Raw genomic sequence first — 13,659 nt, 5'->3', positions numbered from 1 at the left:
TAATAAACAGCAAAGAAAGTTTAAATTGAGACTTACCACGGGGCACCGTATATTCGGAATCCTTTAACTGTTATCTCTGAATCTTGTAAGTAAATACTATTTGTCAGGAGTGACTGAACATTGTCAAAGTCCTCTGGTTTCAATTTGGACACAGAGGGAAAGCGGTAGTAATCTTGTTTAACAAGGTCTGCCATGAATTCCTTATCAAATGTCAGTTCATGATTCCCAGCAATCACTATTTTATATTCATATGGTAGGTTTCCTGAAATAACAAAAAAGAGGACTTAATTAGCACATTTTCTTCCCACACCAGCATTGCCGGCACAATAAGTAGAGAGCTAGCAGTGACAGAATGTAATACCCAAGATATGTGTGCATCTCCATGTTGAGCCGAAGTTAATAATGCTGCTTCTCTTCCATTGAATGAAACTGTGTTAAAATATAAAGTAACGTCACACAAAGCAATGTTATAATAAAAAGCATTAAACAAAACAAGCTGGTAGGCACCAAACCAGCTCCAAAGGTGGCATAAACCACCACTGCTCCCTTGCTTTCAACTGATGACACGCTGATTTAGATGAGCCTAAGATGTGACTCTGAGTCCTACCGCTTAATTCATGGGACTGGGTCAGTCAGCAGTCTTGAGTCCTAATCCACAGGAGTGACCTGCAGTGAGATACCTCAGGTGTCTGAGTGGGTGGGTAGAGCAGAGACTGCAGTATGCCTCACAAGTATGTCGTGAGGGTACCAGGCATGGGGTACTGAATTAGGCTGCTAGTGCTATTGGTTTTTATTATGCCATTATTTGGATGAATTCGTATGGAAACCAAAACATTTAAGAAGTGGCATTTACTCCCAGACCTAGCCTGTTCTCCAAAGCTCTAAGTCACTTGCAACAGACTGTCGCTTTTTTTATTATTATTATTCAGTTTATAGTAGTATCTCATTTCTGTAAGAAGTACACATGTAGAAGAAACCATGAAACTCAAGCAAGTAAGACATAAGGTCGGAAAAAGGAAATGTGGTTAATTCATTTACCCTGAGGGTCAGAGATAAAGAGTACAGGCTTGATCACCTCAAGTCAGGGCAACTATTTCCATTGTTTGGAACGAGGCATGGATCAGGCCCATGGAACCAGATTTTTGGAGTTCAGAGACAGATTTTCAAGCACTTGGTACCAACAACCAGTGCCAGATCTTCCAAATAAACATACCGGGTGCTGAGCTCTCTTAAAAACATGGTCCCATACTGTAGCGTCTTCACAGAAGTTAGGTTCTTTTACAAAATCTGTCCCACTGTGACTTGCCAAAAATCACATGTAAGTTTGCATCAAAGCTAAAACCAGACTCCCATCTCCCTTCTACTGCCTTCAATATAAGCCTGATTTCCTAGTCTTATACCAAATCATTCATTTTGGTGTATATTCCTAATAATCATTTAGAAAAGGTTGGTTTTGGTTTTACCTTTCCCCCCCATAAAGGCAGCAAAATGTATGTGGAAATCTATGGGTCCATCGTCCACTTCTGGTACTCCCAACATCTACCTCAAGGAACACAGAATAGGACGCTATATATTTCTCATGAATACAGTTCTCCTAAATAGATGTGGCTTTGCTAGTTTAAAACTTGTCTTTCAACTTTCAAAACTGTTTGGGTTTGTGGTTTTGTTTTTTTTTTTTTTTAATAAGTTGCAAAGTAAAGCTCTAAGTATTTACAACAAGATTAACTTTCCCCTAAATAAGACTTAGGGAAACCAGTCAGAACCCTTTGCTTTTCAATATTTACAGCACAGAAACAGGAATTACGCAAGGTATGTATATAAACATCATCTTTGCAAAATTAGTTAATTCTGGATGGAAAAACAAAAAGCTATAAATCCCCTCTAAAAAACAAGCAGACATCTTCACAGACACCTCACATCTGAACAAAATGCAGATCATATATATTCATAACTCTCTGCAGTGCTGCATTAGATTAAAAACTGGGGGAGATGCAATAAATGCTCCTCTACAGTTTATGCCTCACTCTCCCCTCCCCTTCCCCATCTCTGCTACACGCTGCTCTGCAATTCATTTTTATTTAAAAACTCAATGTGGCAGGTACCTACAATTCCTGCTTTCTGAGACTCCTGGGCACAAGGTAAAATTGCTATTTTCTCCTCTCTCAGGAAACCTAAAAGATACCACTGGCATGAAATCTGATACACTTGTCATAACTATCAATCCCTCAAAATAAGCTAGATGTGATTAAATTCTCAGAGAAGTAGGATGGAGAAGTTAAATTCAGGTTTCTGCCAAGTTATCAACATTTGCCAGTTTTAGCAGAGGAAACTTCTCATCTTGCTGGATAAATGTTCAGGTTTTACACTTTCTGCCATGTATTTTGATAGATTTGAAAATCAGCACATTTTGCTAATATTATGTCCAATTAAGTCTGGAACATTTTGCTTTAAGTCAACATTTTTTTCTCTTGACACCTTGAAAAAGAGGGCTTAATTTCAAGACACACAGGACATGAAAAGAGAAAATAATGGTGACATCAGTGATTATTAAAACATATAAATGTAACATTATACACGTTATATAAGCCCCTGAAAACAGTACAGAAAACCAAACAGTATTTACTGCAATTGGTGTCAAGACAGCCGTTGATTTTAAGGAGAGGCTCCGCTTGGTCAGTTCATGAGAGCCAGGAAGGCACCGGGGAGCCAGGGGGCCCTGGGAGAGAATCAGGGAGCTCAGGACACGGCCCCACCAATGACACCCAAGGGCCAACACCAGGACTGAGGAATAAGGCAAAACAGGCTCTGGAGGAGAAAACCCACGGGGACCAAAGTTTGTCAACACCTACCTGTAAGCTCTAGCTCAGCTGTACTGCACACCCGTAGCCTGCGAGCCGGAGCGTAACCAGTGCTGGCCGTGGATGTAATGGCTGCAGACCCAGGTCCCCCATCCAGCAATGAGAAGAGATGTGCTTCACTCCGTGTTTGTACATACTTTAATATTTACCATAGAATGGGCACCAAGGTCTGACCAGGCTCCCCACCTAGTTCACCAGCTTTATAACCAGTCACATTTTGCTCTCCTTTTCCGGACCTGGCTCGGGAGCTAGCGATGACCAGCACCACTCATCAAAATGCAAACACATCAAAAGCCAGGCCCAAGCAAAGGGGAGCAGAGCAAGAGGAAGTCTCATCCATTTCTTTCCTCTTCCCTGAGGAAAGACTATAATCACTAATCACAGTAATAAATTACCTGCAATCAGATTAGCTTTTTATTCATCGCATTCAGGTTTTCTCTTCCTGAAAGGCCCTGTGGCACTGCACAACATTCATTCTCTCTGATACAATTTATGAAATATTTTGGTGTGTTTTCTTTTGGCAGTCCTGCCCTTTGTCTATAATCTGCTGACCTTCTGCATTTAATATGGAAGCATATACAGTCACACACAAAAATCTCCTACTCCATGGTATTTTAGTTTCATCTTGACCAGATTAATCTCTGCGTATCTACATCTGTGCTGTCTGTACAGAAATGCTGTAGTACAATACACAGGTTGAAAAGCATTTCCTCATTTTCCTTCACTAAATTTTTGTTAGCTACATTTGGTCTTCATTAGTCTAATTTCCTAACTATTAAATTTTCCATCATGCATCAGTAATATCATTCATTCTAATTTATACTGTGAATCTGGAAAACAGGTAGAAGAATCCCTTTCCAAACTAGGAAAAGAGCTTGATCTGTTTGCTGGGACGAGCACTTCAGAAACCCCAATTATCAACTCCCAGGGTAATAACTGAGTTTAAATTAAAAATACTTACGTGTTTAACAGGTGAGATCAAAAGGCTAAAATTACAGCTACTAAAAATGATATGGGCATCAAGTCTGTGAAGTAGAGTCACTTATACTGGTGTATTTGAATTCCTACTGGTGTATATATACACAGTGTGTGCGTGTGTATGCACGCATGTGTATCTTCAATATATATTTATATTAGTTTGGCTAAGATGTTTTCAACATCTGCCCTCAACAGCAGAAGCAAGAGCACAGTGTAATCACTGATCAAGAAAATATTGCAATCAGACAAGTTTTCTCTTCTGGAAGACAAAAGCTCCGTATCAGTCTTGCTCAAATAAAAGCGAAGATCATTAACTGTGAATAACTTGTAAAAATGGAATTGTTTATAGTAAATACATTAATCTGGGAGTCTCAGAAGATTTCTGTGGCTTCTCATTTAACAAGTCAACCCTCAAGCTACAGTCCCACGTACCTTTGTCCCTCAAGCATTCATCCTCACTCCTGTGCCACCATGGCTCTTTGCCAACACAAGGATTTGGTGGCCGCAGAGCACAGTGGATCAGAAAACTGATCCAGCTGAAAACTGATGTAGCAAAAAAAGAATGAAGCTCTGTGAATGTTGGTAAGGCAGGACTTCTTTTGCTGGCTGCAACCACTTACATCACTTTAAAGTGTTAGCTGAGCAACAGACTTACTTCTAATACAACTATTAACACAGGATGAGGGGGGAAGCTGGGGGGGGGGGGTGTTGGGTTTTCTTAACCTATGTAAGTAGGTGTTCCAGTGGTTTTTTTTTAAGTTCACCTTAAGTACTTGATCGTAGGAGTCCTTAATCTGTTGAACAACCGTTACCGTTTTAATGGCATGCTTCATACGAGTACAATTTAGTCACATAACCCAAGTTCTGTAGAGCTGCCAGACATGAAAAGGAGTCTGACTGGCAATGAATGTTAACTGCTGAGTCCCTATAAAAATAGAAAATCACATTATTTTTTGACTACTGTTACCTACAAAACCCACAGGGAAACAGGGGAATAAGAAATAATGTGATACTAGCTGTTTATACAGTGGTAGAAACCTGTATTTACAAACAAATGCTACGCCAAGTGCTTTTGATGTGAAGCTCTGAATATGCATACGCAGATTAACTATTCAAACTACACAACACTTCCATGAAATGTGAAGCGTTTTCATGCCCATTGCATAGCCCCACAGACCCTTTGGCCATATGTTAAGAAATGGGCTGAGAAACCTTGAAGTACAAATTGTAGTCCCTTCAAAAAGAGGGAAAATCTGTACAAATGAGATGCCCATGCAAGTGAATCATCTCCCATTTATGGTATATCATATATGCTTCAAAAATGCAAAACTGGTCATGGAGCATTCACCTATAACCAACCCCATACACGTCCAGAGATAAACACTGAAGGAGCAGATTTTGTGTCATTCCTATGGACTTCCAGTCCCCCCAGCAGCACAGGTTGCTATCAGTTGCCTGGCCGCAGCTGCCCACTGATGGGCAGCAGGCAAGGGCAACCAGCTGAACCTGCTACTGTTCAGCAGCTCTGTAACTCTTCATAGAGGTCTCTCATGGAAAGCCCACTCCACCTCAGGGCCACAGTTACTCTCTCTTCCCAGCATTTACAGCACAATCGCAATACACACAGGCCCCTTTCAGCTTTTTAAAAGAGACAGAAGGCTCTGATTTCTCCTTTGGCAGCAACAAATGAGTTAGACTGTGTAAGTCCGGTCAGATAGACTCGAGCTTTCAAATGATAAGGTAGACTTCTCACACCAACAATCAGTTGCAGGTACTGAGATGCAAAACTGGGTAGGAAAAACAAACATCTTTTCTAGGATGAGACTGACCAACTGACTGTGAAAATATTCTGGCTGTTTTAATCAAACAGCCTTCACAAAAAGTCCTCAATGGAATAGCTAAAACTGATGTCAACCAACATACTGGCTAGAAATGTATTTCTATGCATTTTACCTCTTCATGTCTGCAGAAGTCTACAGAACGAAATAACTAAAAACAAAAAAGAAGGTAAATAAAAGACAGAACATGCACAAAACCAGAAAACGCTTCTAAAGAAGTACAAAGAGCTGAAGAAGATCTCTCAAAACCTTCTTGATGAAAACTATTCCACCAGCTTTTTAAACTATCATCAGTTCAGATGCTACCTTTTTTTTTTTCCCCCCTCCAAAAGAAAATTTTGGAGAAAGAAAAATACAGGCAAAACACACATGGGCAACACAGCAAGAGGAGTAGATGAATGAAAGTTTAACTGTTTTGCCTTTATGCAAAGAAAACATCAGACCACAGCACAGGGAGAAGCAAAGGCTGAGACCCTTGAATTCCTGTGATAAATCTGAAGCTTGTACATTAAAGCTCCCCTTTGTTGAAAACGCTGTTAGACACAACAAAACAGAAATGTTAGGTAAGTGCAAGCTCTGCCTCTGACCTTTCACTCTGTAACCGTCAGGCTTCATTAATTTTCACAAGGCCTGACAGCTCTAGCGTTAATACTCACACTTGCGGATCGAGCCACACAGCAGGTTCAGACTGCTACCTTCTCCTCTGAAACTCATGCATTAGGATTTCTTCCATGCTGGCAATGGAAAACCAAGTCTAAGAAACATTAAACACAAAAAACTACGTTACAATAATGCCAAGGTTGAGTCATAAACCCATGAAAGCAAGGAAGTATTGAGTGAATCTTGCCTCAGCACCTGTAACTCAGCTACGTAGCGCCAAGGTATTGCAGCAACTACAGTCCTCTCCCAGCGACCGCAGATACAGGTGCTACTTAGCCTATATGGGCACTTAGGAGAAGTCTGATACTGCAGAATCAGCGGTACCTAATACCAAGTGCATCCACTCGTTCTCTCTCCCATGGTAAATAAAGTGAATTTTGCACAACACTGGGCCGTAACATCGCCAAGTGCAGTACGAAGTGTATATAGCAGAACCTAGTTAACTAGGGGTCTGATTTAATGATGCTTTGACATTGGTAACAATTCCTTGCTTTTATGTATTTATGTCTCAACCATAACATTATTCTAATGTAACTGTTTGTGATTAATATCCTTCTCCTCTCTGTTAAAAGAAAAAATGCAGCACACCATAAGCAACAATCTTTAGTTTCACTTCAGTGTTCCATGTCTTCCCTAGCATTATTCTGAGATGACATGTGTTGGGTTTTGATCTCAAAGTTGTTTTGAATGTCACTGAGCTACTGTTATTGAAACATTTTTTCTCGAAACATCGAAAGCTTCACTGAAGTTTTATCAATTAATACATGACATTTATTTGTTTTGAAACAGACAGAATCTGAAGGTTTTGTTTAGTCTAACCTCAAAAACAAAAAAGCCTCCAGATTTTGCAGCTCACAGCACTGCCAACTTGAGGTGTAAAAAGTCCCCCAAATTGACTTTAGAATTATGAAATTTGAAGCAGGAACAGCACAGATTTCTCTGCTTGCTAGTCCCTGGAAAGGCTTTCTCTTCAGGCTTGTAATTATGTAACCTAAAAGATGGAGCATTCTAGACCAAAAATCACCCAACTTAAAACCAAAAAAGCTGACAGCTATGAAGTTTCCCTTTAAATTTAGCAAATTCTGAAAACAACACCCTCCCTGGAAATCGCAATAGCCTTATTTTTCCCTTTCATTTTAAAAAATGCTTCTTGCAGAAATGGTAGTTCCTGCTACTCTTCTCTTTCCCATAGTAAAGCAACACATAAAGGACTGCCACGACTGCTTTGGTGCTATGTGCACACTTTCAAATGGATCCTTCAAGTGAAATAGCGCTCACTTGGGAAAATAATATAAGGTTCTCAGGCATGAACATCTTTTGTCTGGCAGAGCTGAAGTGTGTTCCTCTAAACAGAATTACCCCACATTTACACTTATAATGAGATTTGCATTTAACGCCCTGTAGTTTAAGGTCTATAATGCATGTATACTGTGAATACATAGAAATATGTTATATTTCGTCCAACAGAATTTTACATTTTCTCTTGCGATCAAGATCTTAATGTACCAGAGCTGAAAAGTTTTGGACCGATTTCAGCTCGGTGTGGTTTCGAATGGCTCAGATCTTGAACTCTGAATGCCAAAGCTGAGAATGGGAACATAAACTCTGCCTTCACAATGCCAGTGGGGCTAAGTAGAAATGTTCTCCTGGAACTTGATTAAGACTAAATTGAAAAGGAACATTTTTGGTTACTATTACATTAGGCTAAAATATAGAAATGGACCCTAATACTCCCTAAATCTAATAAGAAAAAGCCATCTCTATTTCAAAATTTTCAAAGCATTCTCTATAAATGCATCACAGATCAATTTACATGGTACTTTTGCCAATAAGCAAAACGAAATCACAGGTTCCAATTGGCTTAACTCATATTGGAAAGTGCGAAAGCAAATGCTAGAAAATGCAATTACTGCAAACAAACTCCATTTTCTCCACTCAGGAGGGAATTTCAGGGAACATTTTATTGCCCTCAAATAATATTTCTAAAGGCATCAATACACAATTCTATTTTCTTTTCGGAGTCCCCCCACACTATATAACCTAATCCTCTATAAAGAAACTCACCAGATTTTGAAATAATATATTGGTTGTTGGTATTACCTTGTGCACGCACATACTGTATCAATTTAAATGATTTTTCTCCATGAATCTTAAGAATATAAAACCCAACAGTCACTGTCTGACACAAACAGATATGGACCTACTTCCCATAACATACCTTTTTGTCTCTGTAATTTACAATTCCAAGTAAGTCTTTTTTTTTCTAAAATAAATGAATAGAAGCCATCAAAAAGGAGGTCATCTTGAGAAACAATTATACAGAAGGTAATTAAGCTAATCATAATTATCACAGGCAATGTCTTGGTATTTTCATGTACATATATTTTCACACTGCAGAAGGCCAGTGAATGCTAAGGACAAGATTTGCCAGACAAAGTAAAATCTTTATTTAAAAGAGAAACAAGTCTGGATATCAATTCTTCACTACTTACTGAAGGAAAACTTACTGAAGGAAATGAGAATTATGAATACAGGACCCAGATCTAGATTCTGCCCCAAATTTTTCTGCCTTATTGACAGGGACCTTTACGTGAGCAGTGGAACTTCCTTTTCTGTCCACAGGACTGAAAAACACATCTCTATCAGGATACTTCCAATATCTACCTACCTACCTTAAGATAAACAAATAAATCAATCAATCAGGAAACACATATAATCACCAAAAACGATTCTCCTGTTTCTCTCCTCTCTGAACTTGTTTTCATCATTTGTTTTCTCATTTTTAAATGAAAGTCTTTGAGGCTTACAGTGCACAAAGCAGTAGGCAGACGCCTCCGTCTATCTCACAGCATGGTAAAGCCTAGTCAATACTTCTGAAAAAATCCCTCCAAATGCCTCCTTCTTTCTGTATCCCAGGAAGATGATCAGAGCGCTTCTTATGAGAAGAAAAATCTCAATTACATGAACAAAAAACTTCTCATAACTATTTTAATTTTCTTTCTATAATACAGTATATCTTACGTAACTTCTCAATTTTTATACATGAAACTGAAATCCTTCCTTTCAAAACTATAATTTTTAGTACATTACTGGTAAACTACAAAACATAGTGGGGCTCAGACTTAACTGGCTACCAATACTAATGTAATGTGGGTAAATTCCCATAACGATAAGGGAAAAAAATAATAAGCAAGGACAGCAAGAATAATCACAAGGAAAATAAACTGAAAGGAAAAATAAAAAATAAGATAAAATATTTTTAAATATACCAAAGGTTTTAAAAGCATGGACTGCTGTCTAGAAGCAGGACATGAGCTTTTTAGTAACTGTGAGAATGTAACATTGTCCAGTGTGCTGAAGTAATTAGCTGCTTTTGAAATTTTACCCTGTGATCAAGTTTTGTGCTTTTACTTGTAAACATTTAAGAAGCAAGTTTGACATTCAAAGGTGGTTTTAAACATATTTTCAGATGATGATGCTGATGTTTGTTGGGAACTGTTTCTTCCTTTTCTAAGTCGGAAGAGGATAAAATCTAAAACCTGAACTAAACTCCACTTCTAGGAGCAGCCTGACAGCCATTTGACAGGACTATGTACTGTATTTCAGAACTACCTCCACAGTCCCTTCCTGAAATCTTTAAAGAGAAAGTACACAGAGAACACAAACAGAAATTACAGTCAACTAAAAATATTCAGGCAGGTCTTTATGAACCTCCAGCATTATTTTCTGAATCCCACATTTAAATTTATTATTCTAAATAAACCTAAACATTCCATTACAGTCTTTCAAGATTAACTTGAATACCAGGAATCTCCTGAGCCCTGTAAGGAAATTCCTTTTAATAACCCAGCCCACAGAGAGGTTTCTTAGCTACTAAAGGAGACAACCAAATCACTCCAGCTGTATCATGTTATTACAAGGAAGTGAATTCCTCTTATGCAGGTTTTTTTTCCCCTAGCCATCTAGAATTGCCTGAGTAGAATGGCACATAGCCTCAGATACCTTCCTTGTAAGTTTAAGCATATAAAGTAACCCCAAACACTAAAAAAAAAAGAGAGAAGGAAACTTTAAGCCTGATAAAGGTCTAGAGTGGCAACTATGGAAATCTGTGCCAGTGATTTCTGAGCTCCAAATCTTACCCCTGCTATTTCTTGCCATCTCCTCTCCTGGCTTTGCAGAACTTCAATTACCAAATTATTTATGTTAGAGCATCCCAGGACCTCATGACAGACAGTTCAGACTGAAGTTTTTAAAAACCGAAGGCGCTGCTCTTTGAATTTCAGTGGGCAAACCTATATGCTGAAATACCTCCTAATTGTCCTTCCAAAGAAGGAAGGACAAAACAGATGAATGAAAAATAGTATACGTAATGTAAACTCCATTCTGCAATATAAAGAGCTTGAGTGCTTTATTTGTGATGGAATTCAGGTGAAACTCTTATCTTTTCTATCCTTTTTACTACAAGTACATAGGCCCTTTGCTGCAGCCGTCTCTGCTCCTTTTTAAGGATAATATTAAGCACCTAACCTGCTAAGATACTGAAATGTTTTTAAACCAAGTTAAATGGATATGTGAGATTTATGGTACTTGTATCTGTGCGTTTGAATTTACAGTAACATTTTCACAAGGTGCTGCAAAATCTGTATGATGCAGCATCTGTAGTTTCCTTTCATGTACAGAAGTACACTGAGGATTCTGGTACACGAATAAATATTTCTCTGTAATTAAACGCTATCATTAACTGTTGGGGCATGCACAATTCGCAGTTTTTCACCTCGTGCTTTCTGCAGAGTAGGGTCTCTCTTGACTTACCCATTTTAGCCATCATTTCTAGACTTTAAAAAAAAAAAAAGGAATGAAAAAACTGCCATAAAAAGGCATGACATGTAGACCTTAAGTTTTGTTGAATAAAGTGACAACTATAGTTAATCAGAGCCGGTCATTAAGACAAAGCACTAAGAGAACAGCTATTTCAGTCACTTACACAAAGGTAACAATTTATTTCTTATTTATACTCCTTTCTGCTAAGGTTTTGCCCTTTCACCTCAAAGGCAAGCATCATTGTTTTTACAGCTGGCTTCACGGAAGCATTTGTTTATGAACGGCTATATTGCTTCCACTACAACCGTACACACATCCTCTCTAGTAACTCACTCAAATGCCAGGACCCATTTTAACATAAGATAGCCAGAGCTGTCAGTCACCAGATCAGTGGCTCTTCCTTCCCTCTGTCCCCAGGGGCAGCCCGGGTGACTGCCACAGTGGGGCATCCCCTCAGCCATCCTTGCTCAGGCAATCCCTCCCCGCCTTTCACACTCCAGCTAATGGCACAGGATTACAATTTACAACCAGGAGACTGCAAATGGCGAATGGCTTTTCCTACAGTGCTAGTCTGGGAATTACTTCACATGGGGTTTTATGAGGGGATGTTAGTCCGGGACCTTTATTCTCAGGACCACAAGTACGGCTACAGCTACATTATTTTATTCCCAGCGACCACCAAAGCTTGCAGCAGGGACAGAGGAGAGCAGAAGGAACAAACTCCTTCCCCTCAATGCTCAGGAGACATCTCCTGCACAAAAATGCAGGAAACTTCATGGTTGCCTTGCAGCTTTTCTGCTCATCTCTCAGTAGTGACGGAAAATGCCAAATGCTGCTTAGGGAGTGGGGAGCCTTAAGAGTAATGTATGGGGGAGAGCAGCTCAGGTAAAAGTAAGGAAGTATGGGTATTTTTTTTATCATTTGCAGCTCTGTTTTAAACTAAAACTCTCCGTGTTGGCTGGTTACACCAAAAAAATTTAATGGCAACATTCAGGAAAAAAGGAGCTATTGCACTCTAATACCCAGCCCAGCCTGTAATATTAAAGATGCTGGTTCATTAGAAAAGATGTACGCAATTCTGAGGTCTTTCAGGTTCACTTATCAACAGTTACAGGAAATTCGAAGTACAGAGTGCTCCTGAGCTCTCATTTCTTAATTTTATTAACTTGGGAAGAAATGAAGCTCTGGAAAAAGCAGATATATTTCCACTACTTTACATCCCTGTGCTCTCATTTGTCTCCCTCTTCTTTGTAGCCTCTGTCCCTCCCCCAGTTTGATGTTATTTTGTTCTATTCTGTGTGGCTTTGCATCTTCTTGCCTCTCTCCTTACATTGCTGTTCCCTAATGTGCTGCTTTGTTCCTTCTCTACTAAATGCACCATCAACAGTAAGTGAGGGTTTGGTAACCGTCACCTCACAGCTGGGGTGCAGGCTGAGAAAAGAGAGACCAGAACAGCTCAGTGAAGTGAGGCACTGAAGTGACCTGAGCCTCAACGTGATCTCAAGTCCTGAGAAACTCAGTTCCCAAAGCTGTGGAAGGGCCACCATGAACCGGCCTGCATGTGAACCAAACACTGAGACTAGCCCAGTGCCACGGGATGCGGCAGCAGAGCAGGTCCTCCCAGCCTTGCACCAGGGTCACCAAGAGAAGACACTGCCTGTGGGTCTTGTAACCACGCTACGGAGCAAGCACCATTATTCACACTGTCATGCTCAGGATGACAAAGCAGGACAAAGAAAACTCAAGTTCCTTTAGCTCTAGGAGAAGGGGTTCTTTTCTCCTTTTTCTCCCCACCAGTGGTACCAGAGTACCCATGAACATACCCGCCCTCTGAAATCAATATACTCCCTAAATACAGTCAATAAAGATTTCGAGCTCTTCTAACAGGCACGACAGGGGTGGATGGGAGTGGTGGAGCCACACAGGTCTTTCTTTCGCAGCCCTTTTGTGCCAAGACGCATCGTTCCTGACACATAAAATGCATGCAGAATTTGTCCGAGCACAAATACTCAGCTTCAGCCCACTGCAACAAGAGGGTTAATTAACAAGCTATGCAGGCTGGTTATAGCCAGCAAGAAGCAACAACCTAGCTTTCTTTAACAAAAAAAGAAGTCAGTAATTCTTGGAACATTTATTAACCCCCTAGTATAGGCAATTACTCTAAGATAAAGGTCTGCCGGTCTTGCATTAACATAAAGTGCTGCATGTTGCTTTTCTACAGCATAGTAATGTCCACAACAGTGTGAATAAATGCTAACATTTGAGTTTTAAGCTTGCCTCAACTCCCCCCGCCCCCCCAACATTTTCAGCAGATCTTCACTCTCAGTGGCTGGCCACGAAAAAAAAAAATAAAACATTTTATGCAAGACAAAAAAAAATGCAGGATGGCGTTTCACTGAGGTAACATTTTGTAGCTCAGTTTAAGGAAATCTCACGCATTTCCTAACATGCAGAACTAAAAAGAGAAAGGGAGGTGGGAAGCACAAAACCCAAAGATCATTCCT

General features: G+C 39.7%; 1 protein-coding gene across 2 annotated transcripts in view; it reads right to left on the bottom strand.

Moving 5' to 3' along the window:
- The window catches only part of MPPED2 (metallophosphoesterase domain containing 2), a 102,525-nt gene that overhangs the window by 47,401 nt on the left and 41,465 nt on the right, over window positions 1–13,659 (bottom strand). For both annotated transcript variants that reach the window (XM_009334512.1, XM_009334511.1), the window contains one exon: window positions 37–262. In XM_009334512.1, coding sequence (XP_009332787.1) covers window positions 37–262 — 226 coding nt within the window. The remainder of the gene's footprint in view (window positions 1–36; window positions 263–13,659) is intronic.

This window comes from Pygoscelis adeliae, unplaced genomic scaffold (genome assembly GCF_000699105.1).
Source record: "Pygoscelis adeliae isolate BGI_AS28 unplaced genomic scaffold, ASM69910v1 Scaffold171, whole genome shotgun sequence".
In the NCBI taxonomy this organism is placed as follows: Eukaryota; Metazoa; Chordata; class Aves; order Sphenisciformes; family Spheniscidae; genus Pygoscelis; species Pygoscelis adeliae.
Note: the sequence above shows the minus strand (reverse complement) of the source record. Positions and strands in the feature narration are given on the sequence as shown.